The sequence below is a fragment of the Epinephelus lanceolatus genome, chromosome 4, assembly GCF_041903045.1.
Source record: "Epinephelus lanceolatus isolate andai-2023 chromosome 4, ASM4190304v1, whole genome shotgun sequence".
Lineage (NCBI taxonomy): Eukaryota > Metazoa > Chordata > Actinopteri > Perciformes > Serranidae > Epinephelus > Epinephelus lanceolatus.
In genome coordinates this window covers 14295172-14318351 of record NC_135737.1, presented here as the reverse complement: position 1 = coordinate 14318351, position 23180 = coordinate 14295172, and the positions used below count along the sequence as shown (strand labels likewise).

Sequence of the window (23180 nt, the reverse complement as noted above, 5' to 3'; positions counted from 1 at the left end):
AAGTCAGACTGAACACCTTTTTCCTTTTGTTCTACTGAATTCAAATAAAAATAATTCAACCAAGACAACTGAAAGCTCCATAGTTTATTTTCCACAAAACACAAAACAGACACAAGCGTACAGTTCTGGGATTTATAATAGTGTAACAGCATTGCAGCATACAAACCCATCTAAAATTTGGGTGTGTATACTAAAAAACAATTCGTATAGGAAAGTTAGTCAGTCACCTCAATGATACACAAGGAAACCTGTTAGAACCATGATCACTGGAGAGGACAGTTGCAGGTGAGAGAACAAACACAACAGGAGTAAACTTCCACCGTTTATTGCTCAGATTGTACATTTCTTTTGCATTACAAATGCACCATTTGCTGCACTTTAAAGAAGAACAGGGGTGACCTTGGAATTACTGAGACACAAGTGTGATTTAGCATTTTAGAGGAGCTTTACTACTGACAGAAAATCTATTAACTTAAGGCACCAAACCCAGAGGCATGAAGTACAATATTTTCGAAAGCACAATCTTTCTCCTCTTCCTTAGCTGTGCAGAAAGAAATGACACACTGTATATCAAAACTATATTTTTATGAATACAGTAAGGGTGTAAAGGTGTGCAACAGTTTAGTCTCAATTCTCACCCACTCCTACATTAAGTCACCAAATAGCAACTCATTCCATCCTATGAACGCAGTTATTTATCATAAAGGTCAAGTGGGTAGTGCTCTTTGTATTGGCTCACGTGCCTCCGCATGGATTCTCTCTGCTTGCTCAGTTGGGATGTCATCTCCTGGTACACATCAGTAAACAGCAGCTCAGGATTCGGTTTAAGGCGTTTCTCGGCCCCCTCGAACGCCTCCATCACCGTCTTGCGAGATTTCTTCCGCCAGCTCCTCTCATCGTCCTCGCTCCACCAACCTCGGGCCGCCATGTAATGTCTCAGCCTCGAGATGGGATGGTCCTGCTTGTCCCAGTAGTTCACTTCATCCACCGAACGGTAAGCTGAGCTGTCGTCACTGGTGCTGTGGTGTCCAATTCTAGAGAATGAAAAGAAGTATTCTTCCTCAATTGACTTAAACATTTTAGCCGTGAGCATGTTTTCTACAACCTTCCATAAAATGTTCTCCTCAAAAAGCATTTTGTTAGAAATGCAACCCATTCAAATCCTGTCACTCCATCCACTCCTTATGATTTAATATTGGACTTTCCTAAAAATCAATAAAAGTAAAAAGTACTCCCTAGCGGTGTCAGTATCTGCAGAGAACCTGCCCTCTGCCTGTATCTTCTTATTTTGGTTTGGTCAGGGCATTTATGGGTGTCAACCTTTGGGGCAGTGGTTTGTAGTCTCCAGCCAATAGCAATGGTAGGTGGGTACTTAAAAAAATGTAGCAACCAGGATATACCATTGTCTCTGTCTCCCTCCTTTTGTTCTGTGTGTTTGATCGAGGTTGTTAAATAACTTAATAAACTAAACTAAAATAGTTAATCATTATAATCGGGACTAACAATTCAGTGCATCAAGCAACTGTTGTAATGACCTCAGTCTGAATGGTCACACATCACTCCAACATCAACTAACCTGTAGGTCATTGCCTCAATAAGGAAGGGCTGGTTCTCAGCCACAGCCCTGCGGCGTGCCTCTTTTGTAGCATTGTACACAGCAAACACATCATTACCATCAACACGGATGGACAGCATGCCATAACCCGGACCACGAGCAGCTGTTCAATCAGAAAAAATTAAACATGTTCATAAGAGCAGCTGAGGGTTTCATATCAGACACTGCATACGACCACACTTAGATTTCTTACCAATGCCATCTCCCCTATACTGCTCATTGGTGGGGGTAGAGATGGCATAGCCGTTATTACGACAGAAGAATATCAGTGGGCACTCAAGGGTGGCGGAAAAGTTGAAGCCAGCGTGTGCATCCCCTTCGCTGGCGGCTCCCTCTCCGAAGTAACAGATTACAACACGGTTGAGGTTTTCTCGCTTGACTGCGTATGCAGCTCCAGCCGCTGAAACAGACACATCAGGCATGAATATATGTTTCCAAGTGTATGTACCTACAGATCAGACAACACATAGATGTACAGCCTACCCTGAGGAATCTGAGTGGCCAAGGGAGAGGAGATGGTGACAAAGTTCAGATCTTTGGAGCCGTAGTGGACAGGCATCTGCCGGCCCTTGCCAAGGTCATCTGCGTTGCCGTAGCACTGAGCCATGAACATCTCCAGAGGAAAACCACGGTACATCAGCACTCCTGCAGGGCAGCATAGGAATTTTAAGACTGTTACTTACAAGACATAAAAACCTGGAAAACTGATGGTTATTATACTGAATGGACATGCAGGGGGGATGTGAGCCAAAAGGTTGGAGGGTAGATGTTATTCTAGAGGTTATATGGATGGTGAAAATGCAGTTGGAAGAGTGATGCAGTGGTTATGAGAGGACTACAGAGGGTGAGACTGCATTCAAGGGGGTGTATAGTGGCAGGAGAGCATACATAGGGTGAGACAAGTTGGGGGGGTTAAGATATTAGATAAATGTAAGTTGTTGAAGATACAGGTCTATTTCTAGATGCACTTTAGATGTTTATATTTGAGTTGTAAAGAACATTTGCTGCTGACTCTACATAATGTGATCTACAGTTAAGGACAGATTTTCCGAATGACTGAACAACTGAATGCAGACTGACCGAAGTCAACGTGGGTGTGTTGCTGACTGAATGAAGCATTGTTGACTTCACAAGTCACATGATGATTGAACACCAAAGCAATCACTGGCACATCTATTTAGACCAAACTGCCTATCAAGCTTGGAGTAGAGCTGTTATGTTTGGTACAACATTACTACTGACACTGACCATCTTATAATGTACGTTCCAGAGTGCAATGATCGTAACAACTACTTCAACAATAAGATGTAACAAAATTAAGGTAAGTCAATTGCTTTAATCACTATCAAAACTTAAAAAGTAAACCCTGTATCTAAAAAGGAACAATGTCAGGTAAAAACCGCATGTTGTCTGATTCTTACCAGCTTCTCTGTATTGACCAAAGACCAAGTCGCTTGGGTCCAGAGCAGCAGCACTACCAATATGTGTCCCCTCCTCACCATAGTTGGTCATGTAAAAAGAGATCCGACCCTGAAACATCAACAAAGCTACACACCTTTACAACATTCTTCAATAACTGTTAAACCAGGAAATGCAACAACAACAACAAAAAAAAAACCATACCTGTCTCTGAGACTCATAAAGAATGCGATCCATTGTGTTTAGCATAGTCATCTTCTGATAAAAGTTTAAAACTGTCTCTTTGGAGAGCTGAGCAGGAAACAAACACACAAAACCACCAACAAATTAACTTTGGCCCAGCAGAGCATGTCGGGAGGAGAGGAGGTCATAGTGCCACTTTTAATAACCAGGGGTGCAGGCAGGCTGACTGTACCTGAGGGTCTTGAGAGGGGTTAATGATGTTGCCCTGCCTGTCCATCACCCGGTACACTGGGATCCCAGAGATGACATTGGGCTGGATGAACTCAAGCTGATCCACAAACTCGGCCGAGGCTCCAGGGAACTGTGGCTTTTCCAGAGATGAGTCAAAGGGCTGCTGTCGGTGCACAGCCTGAAAGATTGAATACAAGCATTAATTATTAATAACATCACTGTGGCTGTGGGCAAAGCAATGCCCTCTCTCAAATACACAACACAAAAGGGGGATTCATCTTTCTCTTAATGATTACATCCAAAGAAAAAACTGCAGCTGCTTTGCTGCAACTGAATGGGAAACATGTATGTCATATTACTGAAGGTGATTTTACTGGAATATGACCACATTTCCTGTTTAAAAACCTGTTAGTGCAAGAGCTGTGAATCACAGATTGTGTGTATTGTGATTTAACATGTACCGGGGGATTTGATGGATACTGCATTTTCAAGAATTTACAGCACCATGTCTTTGTAACGATAAACAATTATGGATGTATATATAAAATTCATGCATTATTTTAGCATTATTATAATTTTTTTTTTGGGGGGGGGGGGGGGGGGGGTGATAAAAATGTGGTCTGGTGAGTGTCAAACCTTTTACTAGTATCATTTTTTTTGTATATAAATTTGCTGATGCTGTCCCTGGGGCTGTCACATTTTTGCCATTTTTTCAGCCTCATTAGTTTCCATTACAAGACTCTCAATGGCTGAGCGATTTTAGTATCATTATTCATATTGGCAAAGTAACTATATCTAACTAAAGCTATTAAGTAAATGTAGTGGAGTAAAAACTGTAAAAGTACCTTTTTGACTGCAGTGATTACTGATTATCGCACTGTGACACTGCAGTTATGACTCAATACTGCATGTATGGATAGGAAGGTGAAACATGTTTTGATTTTAAACGACTCAGAGACTGATTAACAGTAAGCCGTGAATACCAGAATGTGCACTTTTATTTAATGGGAGCTGACAACAACAGTTTTAATGTCACCTTCTCCCCGTATCACATTTGTGTTATTAAGATACTACTAGTACATGTTGATCTTGATGACGGAAGTTTCCTCCTCACCGCCCCTTTGTTCGACCAATAGAAATGTAGCCTGCTAAAACATTAGCCGGCTAGCCAGCTAGCAACCTAAGCTTCGGAGTCACAACAGCAAAATACAAGGTGCACCAGTGACACTCAAGCTGCTGATTAGTTTTTGAACATATATATTTACACACATATGGATAGCTTCAGTTTGAACTAATAATGGTGCGTTGGAGAATTGTTATATATCTAATACCACCATAGCTTTTGCAAGGTTGTCAGGTTGTCTAAGCTAGCTGGCTCACAACCCATCGCGATAACTGAATAAGTCAAGCAACGCGTTCCTGCGAATCCATGATACAAACATATCTAATCCTGACCTAAACATGACTTTTTTTAAAAAAAAATTCATACACGCACTTGACTATCTCATTGCTGATGATTTAACCTGACATCTCAGCTTTTATTATTAGGCAAAAATCGGACCACTTCTTCCAACAACCCTGTCGCTGCTAAAGCGACCCTGTTTAGCTAATGCTGGCCATCTAGCGAAATAAATAACTCACAGCGATGTTGCACGTTATTGCTTTAACTTACACCGACTCTGAAGGCTCTGTGTTGAAGCAGCCTCGACGCCTTCAGTCCTGCCGTCTGACGAACAGCATGGAAACAGAGTCCATACATTTTGTTCATACTCCTCACAGCCGCCATCGGGACAGTCCACCGTAGTTGGCTTGGGTGCTAGCTTGTACGCAGTGTTAAACACTCCTTAAAATGTGGAAAAATATGCAATAATCACTGTTTGATCGCTTTTCACTCCGCAACACTGCTGTCCCCTTCCACAATCACGCTTGCCAGGTCGAACCAGCGCGTCGTCAACCACAACAATTTTAACATCCGGTGAACCTTCAAAATAAGAGTCAAAGTGACCTACAATACCATACTGAAAATGACGTCTGTAGACAGCGAGGGAACCGACGGTGTAATTAGATCTTTTACTTAAGTAAAAGTAACAATACCACAGTGTAGAAATACACTGTTAGAAGAACAACTCGTGCATTCAATTTTCTTCTTGAGTAAATGCACAAATGTATTAGCATGACAATATACTTAAAGTACCGGAAGTAAATGTACCCATTGTGCAGAATGGCTCGTTTCAGCGTTATAATATTATAGAAGTTATTATTATTATTATTATTATTATTATTGTTGTTGTTATATCAGCAATTAATACACGTAAGAGCATTTTAATGTTGTAGTTTGTCAATGTGGAGAGTTATAGATATTTTGTATACTAGTGGACACAAAGTAGTAAATACTTCATCATATCAAATAAGCATGTTGTTTTGTAAAGTAAAAAGCAACTAGTAACTATAACTGTCAAATAAATGTAGTAAAATGAAAATTACAATATTTCCCTCTGATATTTAGTGATGTATAAGTATTAAGTAGCAGAAACCTAAATACTCAAGTAAAGTACAAGTGTGGCAAACTGTACTTAGGTAGAGTCCTTGAGTAAATGTGCTCAGTTACATTCCACCATTGTATCTTATGTCTTACTGTAATGATTTTCTTCAACATATTTGCTGTGCAATTTCGGCTTGCTTTTTTTTTTTTTTTTTTTTTTTTAAACTACAGGGGCATAATAAAAAATGCTGCATATGGCTAAAGGGGCTTAAATGCACAACATATTAGTTTCATTTTTTTCGTTTTTACTCTTAGTTTGAAGGCAAAGCAGACCTCTTCCTGTATAATCATACTTAGCTAATCAAGGAATCATTTGATACCTGAAGCCGTCCAACGTGTTTTTGTGCTATTACACCCGATACCCTGTTCCGCATTGCTCTGTCACTTACAAAGACTGTTTGTCTACCGACCGTCTTCATCTTCTACAATCTGTCAGAGTCCTGCAGCGATACAGCATAAACATGTCTTGAATACATTTTCTTTCTGTGTCAGTTTAAATTTGTTTCTTTCTTTCTCACTCAGTGTTGACACATTCATTGTCAATACTTTGACCTGTAGACTCCCTTAATGGAATATTCAGTCTGTGTAATTTTTAATTTAATTTTTATATATTTTATTGAATTCAACTTTTTCACTCCGTTGTCATTAACACAATGGTCCGAAATACACAGACATGCACAAACAGGACCTATACATGCACAAAGTGGAGAGATGTCAGAGTCAGGTACCCTGAGCAGCTGGGGGGTTCAGTGCCTTGCTTAAGGGCACTGGCAGTGCCCAGGAGATGAACTGGCACCTCTCCAGCCACCAGTCCACACTCCGCATTTGGTCCGGACGGGGACTTGAGCTGGCGACCCTCCGGTTCCCAACCCAGGTCCCTATGGACTGAGCTACTGCCGCCCCTAACATACTTTGGCTGAAACAAATTGGGGACATGCTATTGTGCCTGTCCTGTGTCATTCATTTGTAAAGACATACTACCTGTTAAGATGTTTGTGTTAAGATCTCAAGTCCAGCATACAGTATGAAGCCCAGTTTGGGAAACTCTCATTGGTTGGGTACCATTAGGCATGAACTGATTGGAGTACCAATATCACTTTGTACTTGTGAAGACTGGTGCTAAACCAGGGTTGGAAGTCGGTGCTAGAATTTCCTACTCAACCAGATGATTACAAAACAGAAATAAAAATGTATTGTGGTAAGAACCACTGAATGATTACTGCATTAAGAGCATAATAAGGTCATATTGAGGTTCAAAGAGAGCAAACTCAAATGACAACTCACTAAAAGTATAAGAAAAGAAGCCATTTTTATAGTTACCCACATTTTGTACATGATCCTTGTGAAAAATATTTATTTTTGCTTGTATGACCACATCTAAAAAATATTCTATTTACATAAGAAAATGTTTCTACTCCTGGTTGACATTAGGTATATCATAATAATATCCTATCACTATTAACACAGCAGCACAGTGAATGATGTCCTGTACTTGAACCCATACCTCATAAATAAAATGATTTTAGCTTTGCTAAATTTTTGATTTTAACAATTTTTCTGGAGAAAAATCTGCATATCCGCCTGTTCGGGTAGAATGTGTGACCTCTCTCGGCTGATTGTGTCCCCTGCTGTGGAAAACACTCTCTCACGAGGAGTAGACGATGCTTGGATACAAAGGTATGAGTTGGAGAGTTGAGACAGGAGAGGCAGTGAGTCTCGTCTCCTCCACCACCAGGCCAGAGCATCCTCTGATGTGGGCACAGCAGGCAGGCTTCTGTACAGCTGTATTTCTTGCTGGACTCGTTCAGCTATTGGTGTCTTTTCTGCTTCTGTGATGCTCTTCAGAGCTCTGTCCTCATCTTCAAAAAGCTCCTCCAGGCCAGTCAGCCTCTGCCTTTTGGGATACAGAGATTGGCATATGGAAATGAAGCAAACAAGATAAGTGTTAGACGATACTACTAGGATTAGGTACAACAAATGTTTGTGTCATGTAGATGACATTACCTCATCTGAATACTTGTTTTGCTCAGATACATCCTCAGCATCTCTGTCCTCATGCCAAAGTTTGTGTTCCTCCTGATTTGACACCTAAAGAAAATATTTATTCATGGATAAGTTAAAAACCAGACAAAAGCCAGCGACCTGAGATTTTAGTTTACAGAGAGAAATTAATCTTAACTACTTCAACTGAGAGTGTATGAGATAGCTGACAGCAGGAAGAGACTTTGAACCTATCGTACAGGGTAGAATGAGTGAGTACACATGTAATAACAGCATCTATTAATAGGACAAGTGTAACACTGGAAAGGAAAAGAGAATATTGTACCTTTGCTGAGGTTGTAACCGCAGCATTTTGCACTCTGTGCCAAATCTCATCTGAGTCGATTCTGTTCTTGAACCTTGGATCCATGGCGCTCGACTCCTGTAGGAACTTCCAAGTATCATCATCTTGAAATAAAGCATACAGACTCTGTCAAAGAAATTGTAAAAAAAAAAAAAAAAGTGTGTAATGAAAACAGGCTCACTGGTAATACTGTACCAGTGAGCCTGTTTTCATTACACACTTTTTTTTTTTTTTTTTTTTTTACAATTTTTTTACAATTTTTCTATAGAATCATTTTGGCTAAACTTTCATTCTATCTCTTTAAAACTTAAACTCAGTTGCCAGTTCATCTGGTACACCTTGCTCAAACTCTTTTAAGAAATCCGATACAAATATTTAGATATTCTTTAATGTTCTCTGGTAGAAACTTTTGTTTAAGAGAGTTGTTGATTCAACTTCATGACCATTTTGGAGGATGCAGTTTGTGGTGTTGTCAAACTGCTGCATTAAACACAGAGGTGTTTCTGTTGTTAAGCTCAAGGGTTCTCAACCTTATTGTAAGTTAGCTATTTGAGCCTACCTTCAATGGTGGACAAAATATTAGACACACGTGCAATAACTAGGATTGCCCAGAAGGTGTCGCCATTTTGACTGTATCAAAGGCTGCAAAAACTTATGTTTCATGATAATTTATGGCATCAGAAAGCTTTGATTTTCCTGTCACTAGTCTTGAATTTTTTTAAAAATCTAATTTGACTTTTTTTTCCCAGTTTGTTCACAACTTTTCCAGCAGCTGTCAAGTCTCCCTTGGAGACTAGAAACATATAAACACATTTTTATACTCTTCTCTACATAGAAGAATGATGCTTCATAGAGAATTTGACAAGACAACAAAACAAAACTAGAGCTGAAATAATTTTATTAATTGATTGGTCTATCGATAGAAAATAAATCTGAAACCATATTTATAATCACTTACTCTTTCAAGCAAAAATGCCAGTAGTTCTTTATAGTGGGGCGGCTTAGCTCAGTTTATCACAACAATCGTTTATTTTGTGATGAAAGCACAAAATTTGGTACATGTGTTGGTGGATATATTTCAAACAAATCTGGATACTGGGGCATCGCAAAAACGCAGAACCAGCACCTGCACCAAGGTAGATGACGCAAGAAGGAAGCTCTTTCCACGGAAAAACTCAGTACAGCAGTGCTGGTTCTATCAAAGAGAAGTATGACAGACCTCTCAATAATGCTCATTGCATCATCTGGGATGTCCTTTGGTCCACTTGCCAGCGTCAGTAGTGCATCTGTCAGTTCTGGCAGCGACTTCCATGTTGACCATGCTGCCTTCTTTCCATGTCCAGCAAAGCTGGATACGGTGTCACAGCCTGTCAAACCATGGAACATTGGAAGGGCACATGACATCTCTGGTCCGAGACATGCAGCCATTTGGTGGGCTGCAAGATAGCGAAAGCTCTTGCCTGTTCCGAATGAAACATATTTTTCACTTTAACTGGTCTCTAAATTATATTTGTGGTGCTGAAAACATGGTAACAGCAGCTTGGGGGGTGACCAAAGTGTTCTATTCCAGTATATTAAGCTATAAATGTACCAAATTTGGCGCTTTTATAGCAAAAATTAACAATTTTTATTTTTCTATGCCGCCCAATTTATAAGTTTGTTAGCAGAATTATACAAAAACTGCCTGACCGATTTTCACAAAATTCGGTGGAGGGATGTAACACATGCCAACTTAAAATACATTAAATTTTGTTGTTGATCCAACTCAGGGGGCGTGTCCATGGGCCGCCCACATGTGCCCGCCCATTCACCTCCATTCATTTTTTGGATGAGGATTATGTGAAAACTTTCCAACCGATTTTCACAAAACTTGGTGGAGGCAAGTAGCATGGTCCAACTTAGAAGCCATTACATTTTGGAATGGATCCAATTAACGGGACGGGTCCATGGGCAGGTAGGATTCAATTGCCTGCTGTGGCCATCAGGGGGCGAGTTTATGATGCCCCAATATCCAGATTTGTTCTAAATATATTTGTCAACACATCTGCCAAATTTGGTGCTTTTATCACAAAATTGAACGATTCTAGAAAAATATTGAGCTATGCTGCCCCACTAATCTGGCAAATGATTAAAATATTTTCATTTTTTGCATTTTAAGGAACAACACAGGAAGACAAGCCAAATTGGAGGCCGTAAACTGTGAATGAGAAGCTAATAAAACATTTTAAAAAGCTCTTGTTCTGTTCTATTACATTTTTATAAAGCTTTTTCCACTTTAATATGCCTCTAAATTATATTTGTGGCACTAAAAACATGAAACAGCACCTACAGGATAGCCAAACCATTCCATGCCAGTAACCACTGGCAGCCATTTTTGATTGGTTGGTTGGTCGGTCGGTCGGTCGGTCCACAAAGCTTTTCTTGAATAATTCAAAAAGTACTTGACCAAAAATGTTCGAAATTTGCATACTGCAAGTAGAGACCATGAGTAACTATGCCAGAAAAAATGATCAGGATTCATTCATAGGTGGCACTATACTAAGCATTTCAAAATGAAAATTTTGCTTTTCTTGAGGTTGTGTGTATGCATGTTGTGTGGATGCATGCATGTATGAGGTCGCAGCTATTGCGAATTTGCACTTGTTCTTAATTTAATGTGAACTGTGAGTGTGTCTAACTGTATTTTTCTTAATTTAATACATATTTACATTTTTAAAATATTGTAATGAAGCATTTAAATATTTTGATTAGTTTTATTGAATAAATAGTTGCTACGGCAACTAGGGTGCGTTTTTGCGATGCCCCAATATCCAGATTTGTTTGAAATACATCCACCAACACGTACCAAATTTTGTGCTTTCATCACAAAATGAACGATAGTTTAGCTATGCCGCCCCACTATTAGTTCTTGTTTTTTAGTTGTGATGATTTGTTGCTCTTCTTTATCTCTTGTGATAGTAGGCCTTTGGACTCTTGGTTGGTAAATTGTAATGGGCATTTTTCACTATATTGTGAAATTTTACAGATTGAACAATTCATTCTGAAAATAGTCAACAGATTAATAGATAATAAAAGTAATCATTAACTGCTACCCAGAGGAAAATGCCATATTTTGGAATGCCGATTACTTTTACAAGTTGTAATCATGACTTATCAGCACAATTATTTTGTTTTGTTCATACCTTGTAACATGCAGACAGGTCATCCCGGGCTTTTTCTTTGAGTGAGGCTGTGAACAGAGAGTCCTCATCCTGGGTTTCAAAGTTGGCCGTCATTTTTTTCAGGATAGGAAATATCTGACTACAAGTTGGACTCTTGTCAGCTGAGACGCAGAGCGAAGACATATACAAAGGCTTCATGATCCGAATGAGCTCCTCTGCTTTTTGATGATCGTCGTCTGTGAGTGTTTCCAGCCTTTAAGTGTAATAATGCAAGTTATTTCAACACAACTAACGATACTGTATTCTAATCTTCCTAGTAACTTTTATTACATTTACCTCTCAACAGACTGTTTGATCTGTGGATCTGTGATGGTGGCCTGTATGGCAGCATACTGCTCTGCAAACCTCTCAATCATGAGGTAGAATGAGCCCCAACGTGTTCGGACATCGAGCACTAAATAGTGTTGCGGTAGATCTGAAAAACAGACGCACCCCTTAGTAGTATATTCTCTTAATTACACACTCCATGTATCTGAACAACAGAAGATATCAAATACTCACTCAAGAGCTGTTGTTTCTCCCGAAGAACAGTTTGAGCTGTGGAAGACCTTTTGATCCACACAACAACAGCTCTTATTCTTGATGCCCATCTGGTCACAGTGATGCTGAAGTACACCTTCTGTGCAGCTAGACTAAGTATTTGGGCAAAACATCCCAGCTTCCTAAACTGTGACTTCTTGATGGCAACGTCCATGCTGGATCCATTATCCACTGTCACTGCAACAACTTTGTCCCTGACACCAAATTCCTCCAGTATGCCACCTATCTGTTCTGCCACTGCTGTGTCTGCCTGTACGTCGTAAACTGGCTTTGTACGAAGCACTTTGTGCCTCATCTGGCCCTTTATTATAAAGTGCAAAGTAACTGTCAGGTAGCGGTCTTGGGCAAAACTTGTCCACCAGTCACACGTCACTGCAGCCTCAGACACCTGAAGCAGCTCTTTGATTACATGGTTCTTCTCTACAGAGTACCATGATGGCATCAGTGTGTTCATGAGCTGATCTCTGGAAGGCAGCTGGTACTTTGGGTTTAGCATTTTTGCCATCTCTCTGAGTGAAGGCAGAAATGAAAATGCAGATGATCTATGATTATATAAATGTTCACATCTGTGCATCCAAAGTCCAGGTTAATAAAAACTTACCTAAACCATGATGAATCCACTGTGGACAAGGGATGAAGTTCTTTCACAAGATATCTAGTTACAGCTTTGTGACACTCCTCTGTTCTTTGTTTGGTCAGCCTCTTTCTTGCAGCTGGAATGAGGAGGGTTGTGACTGCAGACGTTGCAGCTTCCTTGAGATTATCTTCTGAGGTGGAAACATCACTTGATCTCCCTGTATTAAGAAAAGATAGAATGGAAAAAAAGATGACCCACCCGCATGAACCTACATATTGACACTCAACTTTGCTTAATTTCCTGTAGGACTGCAGCTGATGCTTTATTTCATTCTCAATTAAATGTGGAAAGTCTGAAAATAACAAAAAAATAACTTACACAATTCAATAAACCCCAGCACACATCTTTAGTTAGCCTTTTTTTGTCTGACAAACCGTCAAAACCCCAAAATGTTCACTTTACTATCATAATCTGCAGACTATTTTTGCACTGAATTGTATTGTCTATAATATAATGAAAACTACCCATTGCAACTTGCTTATGTCCCTGGTGTATCACCAAGCTGTTTGTTCTATCTGAGCAACAGTTCATAACTCAAAAATATTGTAGGACAAAGAAAAGCTGCAAATCCTAACAATTGAGAGCTGAAAGCAATTAAGGTTTAGCATTTTTGCTGAAAAAAATATTACCAGTTATTATTAATACCAATATTAACAGTTACTTGATTATCAAAATGCAAGTAGTTGCCCACTGAGTAATTGTTTTAGCACTAATTTCCTGTAATAACTGCCTGCATTCCAGCAGACCTAATGTAAAACTCAACAGATTCCCATATCAAACTATAACTTTATTGGTCCAAATGTCACAAATTGACACATTTAGATGGAAACCAAGGTTTCAAAGCTCGAAAGTAATGCTTAAGGTAATATTGACATTGCAAGACTGAAATTTAAAATACAGATACAGATACGATTGTGAACTGTAAAAATGTCAACTAGATTCACAATTCTCCAACTAATACTTACGAGCAACCAGGCTGCTTCTTATTATCCCCATGCAAACTGAATCCCAAAGTTCCTCTGCATTTACTTCTCCAATGCTCGATTCAGACAGACCTGTAATCTCGAACCCTGCACAAATGATTGTGTGGAAAATACACAAATAGTACTGTTCACCCATACCACAATTATGTAGGGGAAGACGAAAAGGTTACTATCAAAAGAGCATCAGTATGAAACCCTCTTGTGGCTATCAGAAAAATAAGCTTTAAAGCTGTTCAAATGATAATAAATGTACTTTTAACATTCAATTCACAGTACATGTACCCACTGGGATACAAGACATACTCACCTGCCATGTTGAAAACCCCCTTCTGATAAAGATCCATCATGACTACAGACAGACAGTTGTGACTTGTAAGAGCTTCGAAGTGGAGGTATGCCTGAAGTACTTCTATGGCACATGGAGACTTGACACCTTCTGTCCGCTCTAGCACCTCCACCACTCCATCAACAGCAGTGTGATTCTAAAACAAAAGAGAAGCAGACTTAGAATAACATTCTCAAATAATAATCTCTCTGAGAAAAACAACAACAAAACAAAAGGGATGGTTACAGAAGGTAACTGTGGTTCTATGAATAAAGGTCAACACGCCACCGTATGGGTCACTCTCTCTCCGAGGGTGAGCTGTTTCAGGAGACAATGTAGCAAATTAATCACATTAACACCTCCGCCCTGCGGGTGCAATCAGAGCCTATATATACACAGCTGTGTGATCGCCTGTTCAGTCTCTTTTCTCCGACTGAGGCCGAACCAGCCTCCTGAATGACACTGCAAGCTGGCGTGTTGACCTTTATTCATAGAACCACAGTTACCTTCTGTAACCATCCGTTCTATTTCATATCAGGTCAACATGCCACCGTATGGGTCAACAGTATACCAAATGAGGTCAGGCAGGAGGTGTAGTGAGGCCAAAAACACTCAGAACAACAGTTCGGTTTAGAATATAGTTTATTGAGGAAAGCCTCAAGTTGTGATAAAACAGTCAAAGGCTGATGAAGGCCACCTGTTGTGAAATAAAACATTTTCAACTGAGAAGGAAAAGGTCCCCATAAACAGAACCTCCTTAATCAATGAAACACAACCACCGGGTGAATACCAACCCTGAAGCCATGGTCCAGCATGGCAGAGACCACACAATTTACTGGCCTGAACCCGTGGTCCAGTATGGCAGGGACCACACACACTTCCCTGGCCTGAAGCCATGGTCCAGCATGGCAGGGACTGCACAGTTCACTGGCCTGCTTCCAGAACGGCAGAGGCCATCGATGAAGCAAAATTTAGTCTCTAAAACCTTGCGAAGGTCCCAGAAGAGGCCCAACCGGCCACCGCACAAATGTCCTCCAAGGGAGCCCCCTTGAAGAGCGCCCAAGAGGCAGCCATCTCTCTGGTGGAGTGGGCCACCACTCCCCTAGGTGGAGGGACCCCAGCACCATCACAGGCCAGAGCTATGGCCTCGACGACCCAGTGGGCCAAACGCTGCTTACACAGAGCTTCGCCCAGCTTAGCTTCCCCATAGCACACAAAGAGCTGATCAGTCTGTCTAACGGGCGTGTGCGGTCAATGTACACCCTCAGGGACTGGACCGGACAGACCAAGTGCAACTGGGCTGCCTCCGCAGATTCATGGGGAGGAGGATGGAAGGGCTCCAGAACCAAGGGCCTCAACACAAAAGAGCGAGGGAGCACCTTCGGTAAAAAAGCTGGATTAGGCAGGAGAGAGATGGCAGATCCCTCTCCTCCTAATCTCAGACAAGACAGATGCACAGACAGGGCATGCAGTTCAGAGACCCGTTTCGCTGAGGCCATGGCAAGGAGAAAGGCTGTTTTGAGGGAAAGAAGCTCCAACCCCAAATTGGCCAAAGGCTCAAAAGGAGGCTCCGACAGAGCCCGCAGCATCAACTGCAAATCCCATGATGGGACCATGTGGGACCTTGGTGGCCGTATAAGCCTAGCCCCCTTCAAAAACTGGCTAACAAGGGGCTGTGAGCCCACTGTCCTACCCTCAATAGGGATGTGATGGTCAGATATGGCCGCCACGTAGCCCCTCAAGGTGGATTCTGTCAGCCCTTTCTCTAACAGTGTCTGTAAAAATAAGAGGACCCCGCGTGTCCCACAGGAGACCGGGTTCCAACCCTTTCCTGCACACCACTGGCAAAACCGTTTCCATCTACCAGCGTAAAGCACCCTGGTAGAGGGAGCTCTGGCTGCCTGCAGGGTAGCCATAACAGCAGGACTCAAGCTGCAGCGCGGGCCCCGTCTAGGGGCCAGACATGCAGCCTGTAAATCCCTGGGTTTTGGTGCCGGAGCTGCCCTTGAGCCTGCGACAGCATGTCCGGCCTGACTGGGAGACACCATGGGGTTCCTGCCAGCAGCCTCTGCAAGGTCGCCATCCATGGCTGGTGTGGCCAATCTGGGGCCACAAGCAGAACCCCGGCCTCCATCATCCCCATCTTGGCCAGAACGGCTGGTATGAGGGGAAAGGGAGAAAAGGCATATAGCAGGCCCTGGGGCCACCGGCCTGCAAGAGCGTCCACCCCCAATGTTCCCACCAGCCCCGCTGCAGTGGGTGGTCTCCAGTGCGGCAAACAGGTCTACCTGGGCCTCTCCGAATCGAGACCAAATGGCTTCCACAATCTGTGGGTGAAGTCGCCACTCCCCTGGCCTGGGGCCGCCCCTGGACAGGAGATTTGCTGCCACGTTCACCTCCCCTGGCAAGTGGATGGCTTTCAGGGACACACCCTGAGCATGAGCCCAGAGGAGGAGTTTGTGTGCCAGGTCGTGCAGGGACCATGACCGCAGACCTCCCTGGTGGTTGATGTAGGCAACTACGGTTGAATTGTCGGTCCAAACCAACACGTGCTTCCCCCGAATCATGGGACGGAAATACACCAAGGCCCGATACACTGCCTCCAGTTCGAGCGGGTTGATGTGAGCCCCCCTCTAAAGGGGACCCCACCGGCCCTGGGCTGGGTGGTGCTCCCATAGAGCCCCCCAGCCTGCTTCTGAGGCGTCCGTAGTTACGGTCACCCTTGAACACACTGGGCCCAGTGGAACTCCTTCCCTGAGGCCCAGGGCCGTGGTCCACCATGCAATTGCTGGGAGGCAAATCAAAGACACAGGGATAGCCCTCAGGCCATCCTCGTGGGGGCTCACCTTGTGCCTGGCAAGCCAACGCTGCAGCGGCCGCATATGAAGCAACCCCAGGGGCACCACCTGGGATGCTGCCACCATGAGGCCCAACAGCCTCCGGCCATGCTTTGCTGTTATGTGCTCGCCCACAGTTAAATGTGACAAGCTGTCCATCAGCACCGCTGTCCTCTTCAAGGTCAGGACAGCTCTCATTGAGGTTGAATCTAGAACCAAACCCAGATATTCCACCGTCCTGGATGGAACAAGGCAACTCTTCTCCCTGTTCAAGGCCAGCCCCAGGTCCTCGAGGTGTTTCAACACCGTCGAGGTGTCGAGCCGGGCTTGTTGTTCTCTTGGGGAGCAAACCAACCAATCGTCCAGATAATTCAAGATATGAATACCCTGGCGACGGAGAGGGGCCAGTGCCGCCTCAATGCACTTTGTGAAGGTGCGAAGGGACAAGGACAGGCCGAACGGGAGGACGGTGTACTCGTACGCAGTGCCTTGAAAGAAGAAACGGAGGTACTTCCTGTGGTCTCTGTGTACAGGAATGTGGAAGTATGTGTCTCGCAGATCCACTGTAGTGAACCAGTCCCCGTGCCTTATAGATGACAGAAGGCGCAACAGACGGAAGCTGGAGGCCGACAACCGTCAGTGACGGAAATGGCCGCCAGCCGACTGGGGTCTGGTGCCCCTGAGATGGGTGGTCCCACTGCGGTCATTGCGAAAGGAACGCTGGCGAGCCTGGCCACCCGGGGGCCCTCAGGTGGCAGGTTGCAGTGTCCTGGAGGCCGTAGAGATGGCCGGAAAGGACCCATGACCCCAGCGCAAACGTGAGGCTGGACATCCCTCACAGAGCGCATCAGCTCCCTCGCCCTACAAGACTGCTCCAAGGCTGTCTCACAGGGTGGATCAAAAACCTCTCCTGGCACCACTGGAGCCGCCAGGACAGCAATGCAGTCCTGGTTGGACAAATTGGACTGGGACAGCCAGACTTAGCAGCGTGCCTGGACCACTGAGGCCATTGACTGACCAAGGGCCTGAGCATGTGCACTGGTTCCCCGCAGCAACATGTCCACTACGCGGAGCATCCAGCCCTCTCACCACTGGGGCTGCTGAAGCCAAGGTAGGCCCAACTTGGGGGGCCGTGGCCACCCCATATGTTTCCGCCCCTGCAATGTTGGCCAGCTGGGTCCTCGGAAGGGCTGCGGAACTAGGAGCCCTCCACGAGGACTGCAGTTCAGTCATAAAATCAGGGAGGACAGGGAGCCCGTCTGACCTGCATCGACATGAGCCCCTGTCAAACACTGAAGCAGCTGGAAGAGGAGCTTGGCAGACCAGCTGAAAGCGTGCTGCTGCTCTAACAACCACAGCCCTATCAGAAGGGTCCATTGGCTCAGGCTCCGAAGCCTGTGAAGAACCATCCCCCAAATCAGAGAGCGACTGGACATCCTCCTCGGACTGGGGGTCATGCAGGTAGTCCAGATTGTCAGAGGCTGCAACAGAAAGCACATCTGGATCCTTATCCCAGACCTCAGGGGCTGGCCTGCTCACGTCATGCAGCCCCAAAGGGCGCTGAGCATGAACAAGCTCCTGCAGGGTATCTTGCATTGCCTGTACCTGCAGCTGCCCAAACTCCGCCTCTGGGCGCTTCCTCTTCCGCGTGCGCTGTCTTTCCACCAGCGGCGGACCGCGCGCCGCCTCTATTTCCAGCTCATCCTCCGCCTGCTGACCGCCTTGGCCAGGGGGAAAAATGTCGCCATCGCCGTCCTGTGACATGGTCTGGCACGCCAAGACAGTCACTCGGAGGAAAATACAGGTGTGGATAAAGCCTCAGGCAGCGTACGACCTCGCGGCCGCAGCGGCTCCTCTCAGCTCGAAAAAGTAAGTCTCTCTCTTTTTTTTTTTTCTTACTACCCACCTGGTCGAAGACCACAACAAACAATTTCAACCACGTGAGGTAGCGTTTTCCCTCACGGGAAAAAAGGCTCCCCGCAGCGCCACACAATAAATACAACTCCAAAAACGATCCGATGATCCGCGCACTCTTCCTTACTGCAGCAACAAGCTGTTCCTGAAGGAAGAAAGCATATAAGTATCGCTATTGATAGTTTCACATAACATGTCTCAATCTGAAAACCATACTCACGCGCTCCAGGAGGAGAAAAAGAGACTGAACAGGTGATCACACAGCTGTATATATAGGCTCTGATTGCACCCGCAGGGCAGAGGTGTTAATGTGATTAATTTGCTACATTGTCTCCTGAAACAGCTCACCCTCAGAGAAAGTGACCCATACGGTGGCGTGTTGACCTGATATGAAATAGAAGACTTCTTTCATGAAATACAAGAGTACCTCGATTGACTTTTGTAGAAGCATGCACAGTTGCAGACTCAGGATTATGTGGTCATTGTAATTGTGAAGTCCCTCACTCCACTCCGGGTAACGGTAGACCATTTCACAATCTGGACACTGTTTGAAAAACGTTGAGTTATCTGGAAGACATAAAAACATGTGTTAGAGGGACTGCCAGACCAAAAACGAAGACTATAGTTTAATAGGTGCGTGTTTGTAGATAAACCTTCCATCACTCCTGTTGAAGTAATGACTCTCGCTTTGTTGGTTATCAGCACTGGCTCTGTTAAATAAACACCACCTGGGCACTCTTGGCAGACAGTTTGAGCCGGAACCAAATGCTTTGGGAAGTCTATATCAGACTCACACTGGGTGATGTCTTCTGGAAACTCGGAGGGTAGTTTCTTTTGGTTATAAATGTACTTTGCCATCTGTTTTAGTCCGTCTTCTTTTAGTGGATACAAAGTTCCAGTTGAATTTTCTGAGGAGGTCTCGGCAGGTGAATCTTCCATGAATTCAGAAAGGCTTAGTGGTGCATCTTGATTGGCATCTGAGGTTAATAACTCTTTTTTGGTTTGGAGGAGATACCATTTGGCTATGCATTTGTGCAAGCAGGAAATTCTCCCTTGAGAACACTCACAATGCCACAGCCCTCTCTTTACAGAGTATGTTACGAATAACATACGCCCCAACTTGCTATACTGTGACACTTCGGGCTCAAACACAGACAAAAACAAGCAATGACTTCCACCAAGATCCACAAGAGTAACAAGTGGGGCTTTACTCTGAGACGCTTGCTCATGATAGTTAAGGCACTTAGCCCCCATGTCCTTTCCAATCCATTTACTGGAAACCAGTTCCTTCAACACACAAGGTTTCAAGTCTTCTCTTCTTGCTCGAGTGAAACAAAAATCAACAGACTGTAGATGAGGACACTGTCTAGAAGGCAAGCCACTCTTCCTTCGAAAATCTGAAACAGCCTCACACCGCTCTTCTCCACACACCATTTTGTGTGTGCTGTCTGATCTCTTTTTGATGACATGAACTGGTACAGCAGTGGCCTTGTAAGACTTTGCTACAGCGTATACGCCATTATAAGAGTCAATGCATTGACTCCTAAGATGGTCCTTGGCTGTTATGTCCTTCTCAGAAATCGACTGACAGAAATGTTTTCTGAGTTTATGTTTTCTTAGATTTTTTTTATTTAAGTATAGGCTGCACATTGGACATTTTATTTTCCTCACCACTGTTCTGAATATTTTTCGTGTTTCCTTAACAGGGTTGTCTGTTAAAGTAGAGGGGTGGTCCAATGAGACAGACAGGTCAGATGGAGCTGCAGGATGGCCTTCTGTAATTGTAGGTTCAATGAGGCAGTCAGGTGCAGCAAGACACTGGTTTGATGCGCATTTTTCAACAAGAGGGTTTGCTGTGGATTTCAACTGAGCAGGGGGCTCAGATGGAGCAGGGGACTGTCCCATCATGATAGTTTGCTGAAAAGGGGCAGTGACATTGAGCAGGAGGAAGGTACCCTGCCCAACTGTGGTAGCTAGCTGAACTGGAGTGCAAGGTGGAGCAGCAGACTGGACACCTGTGGCTGCTGCTGTTGTTGTTGATCTTTGCATCTCCAAACATTTTTCCATATGACTTTCAAACTGTTTCCGGGTTATAATTGTCTTTGAACAGTATGGACAGTGATAATGTCTTTCTCCTCTGCACTGCAGTTGGCACACATGAATATTAAACTCTGCAAAGAAAAAAAATCATGAAAGTGGATATTGTGTTAAAGGGTGCATTTTCTATATTTATTGCAGGCTCAGGTAGCAGCTTGTATTCTGACCTCCATGTTGCAAGGCCCTCATTCGGTGGATTTCTACATGTGTCCAAACCCTTGCATAGTCTCCTTTTGGCTTGTAGACAGACGGCTGGCAGAACGGAGAGTGGTACAGCTTGCAGTCTTTGCACAACACCACAGGTATGCGGCCATCTGATCGCCTGCGCACTGTGAAGTTCCTGGAGACACACCAAAAACATTTTTACAAATAATCATGTTGTGCATCAGACAATTCAGGTATAACATTTGTGATTTTGATTTGTGGGTGGACAGGTTAACTCATTGGTAGGCAAATTAAGGTTTAGTTTTTGGTTTAGTGTAAGGGGAAAATGATATTTTGTCTTGTGTCTTGACTGTAATAATGAGAGGTTTTTATGATGTCGTCCAGGAAATAGAGTTGCAACCTTGTATTGTTATTTATTCTTTATTACTGGTATTGTTGTCATTTCTGGGCCTGTACTGTTATTTTTTGTTGCTGATTGACTGATTTTTTCTTTGGTTTTGTTTTGCTTCCTGCATGGGACTGCCTACATGAGCCGATGTATCACTGTACTCAATGTAAGGGTTCCTTTTTGTGCTGAGAAAATTCTCCTACTTTTTAAGCTAAATAAACTCTTTGACAACCCTCTTGGATCAGCTGGAAAAGTCATCATCACAAAGCTGAAAACAAGGCTGTTTCTTTCCGACACCATGAAAAGTTGACCTTTTAGAGATGCATAGTTATCACATGAAAGCCAACCTACAAACATATGGTGACCTTATAAAATATGATGTATTGCTGTAAATTTAACTACCCAATAATATATAAAGGATTTAAAATTAGCACAGCCTCAAACATTTACAGCAGTAAAATGCAACATAGACATTACTGCAAGAGTAATATAAAATCAAGAGACATCATATGTTATAATAAAGCACTGACAGGGCACGTTTTATTGCACAGTGAGTATTTTTATTTTTCATAATTTTAGTACATTTTAATGATAATATACTTTTACTTAAGTAAGGTTTTAAATGTACGACATTTTAGTTGTAATAAAGTATTTTCACAGTGGCATCATTTAGTCAACTTATCTTATCTTTCATTTAAATTAGAGAACAGTAAAACATGTTATCTCAATATGAAAACGTCACGAAAGGTTCACATGCGGAGGAAGAAATAAAGCTGTAGATTTCATATGCAATGGGCTTTAAAGGGTCAGTTCACCCTAATATCAAAACTGAGGACGTATGCTAAAGTTACGCCTTTAACATTGTTATCAATAAAGTATTCCTGTAACACACTGTAACACAGAAAACGCTGTGCTTCTTACACGCTAGGTTATAGTATGCAAGCTGTGAATAAAGCCAAACAAACTTATTTAAGGTACATAAAAGTGCAGCTAGAGTTGACGTCAACAGCTAAGGTTAGCTTGCGGTTCGCCGATAGCGCGGTATAATTTGTATATTTTTCTTGTATGACTAGTGCCATAGTTTGCGACCATGGCGCACAACTATATGGGCAAAGTGCCAATTTAGTGTTTAGATTAAATCCCTTAAATCTTAAATCTTACCCTTCCTCACTCCCAGAAAGATGCTCCCGCACCCACTTCGCCTCACAACACGCCCCTGACGCCTGCGCCATCTTGGCTGCAGTTTCCCTGAGTTAGCAGTGTGTGTGTTGTAGGTTGTACTGTACCAAATAGCATGGATACCAAGAGGCGAAGCTCAATAGAACGCCCCATAGCAACAAATTCCCCCATGGTTTCGTCCTACCGCCGCCATTTTGGACCGTCAGCAGACCGCAGCAGACCCGCTTGCATACAAAAACACACAGACAAACTGAAGTATATCGCTATTAATTGTGCTTACAATGCAACTCACCTCGTGATAGCTTGGTCACAGCTGCTTTTTCACGTTTTTGTAAAGCAAAACATAGACTTTAAAAAAAACAAAACGAGGAAAAAACGGCCGAGATGGCATCTCTACATATTACATCCACTTATGAGAAGATTAACTTAATTACTCCTTCAAATAAGCCATCATAAGCCAATCTACCAAAAAAAAGAAATAAATAATAAAAAAAATAATCAATATTTTAACTAGAAACACATTAATGGCGACGTCACATAGTCAGGAATAAAGATTTATT

The 23180-nt window shown here is 43.1% G+C and overlaps 2 protein-coding genes across 8 annotated transcripts; both read right to left on the bottom strand.

The window, feature by feature from the left end:
* Positions 1 to 69: 69 nt before the first annotated feature.
* bckdha (branched chain keto acid dehydrogenase E1 subunit alpha) lies at positions 70 to 5411 on the bottom strand. The gene is made up of 8 exons (XM_033631150.2): positions 5121 to 5411; positions 3450 to 3626; positions 3239 to 3325; positions 3037 to 3145; positions 2099 to 2260; positions 1809 to 2015; positions 1577 to 1718; positions 70 to 1034 (listed from the first exon to the last, which is right to left on the bottom strand). Exons 1-8 carry the CDS (start codon positions 5232 to 5234, stop codon positions 692 to 694), a joined length of 1341 nt encoding a protein of 446 aa, XP_033487041.1. The 5' UTR covers positions 5235 to 5411; the 3' UTR covers positions 70 to 691.
* A 1168-nt stretch (positions 5412 to 6579) lies between these two features.
* LOC117260069 (E3 SUMO-protein ligase ZBED1-like) lies at positions 6580 to 22741 on the bottom strand. Of its 7 annotated transcripts, none has more exons than XM_033631938.2 (13): positions 22603 to 22741; positions 21056 to 21228; positions 19445 to 20962; positions 19219 to 19358; positions 14023 to 14197; positions 13698 to 13802; positions 12697 to 12889; positions 12057 to 12604; positions 11832 to 11970; positions 11517 to 11748; positions 8317 to 8438; positions 7995 to 8078; positions 6580 to 7884 (listed from the first exon to the last, which is right to left on the bottom strand). In XM_033631938.2, the coding sequence occupies exons 1-13, from the start codon at positions 22671 to 22673 to the stop codon at positions 7536 to 7538; spliced, it is 3849 nt and encodes a 1282-aa protein (XP_033487829.1). In that variant the 5' UTR covers positions 22674 to 22741; the 3' UTR covers positions 6580 to 7535. The 7 variants fall into 7 exon arrangements, with proteins under 7 accessions (XP_033487829.1, XP_078023052.1, XP_033487831.1 ...); XM_078166926.1 differs by having other exon boundaries at positions 6580 to 7901; positions 8317 to 8412; XM_033631940.2 differs by having other exon boundaries at positions 8317 to 8412.
* Between the last annotated feature and the right edge of the window lie 439 nt (positions 22742 to 23180).

Coding starts and splice junctions, on each gene's coding strand:
- LOC117260069 (XM_033631938.2), bottom strand. CDS start 22,673: ATGGCGCAGGCGTCAGGGGCGTGTTGTGAGGCGAAGTGGGTGCGGGAG. Junction 12,605..12,696: donor GTGGATTCATCATGGTTTAG/GTAAGTTTTTAT, acceptor GCCTTCACTCAG/AGAGATGGCAAAAATGCTAA. Junction 7,885..7,994: donor AAAACAAGTATTCAGATGAG/GTAATGTCATCT, acceptor GTATCCCAAAAG/GCAGAGGCTGACTGGCCTGG.
- bckdha (XM_033631150.2), bottom strand. CDS start 5,234: ATGGCGGCTGTGAGGAGTATGAACAAAATGTATGGACTCTGTTTCCAT. Junction 3,326..3,449: donor ACCCCTCTCAAGACCCTCAG/GTACAGTCAGCC, acceptor TTTCCTGCTCAG/CTCTCCAAAGAGACAGTTTT. Junction 3,146..3,238: donor TTTATGAGTCTCAGAGACAG/GTATGGTTTTTT, acceptor TTGATGTTTCAG/GGTCGGATCTCTTTTTACAT.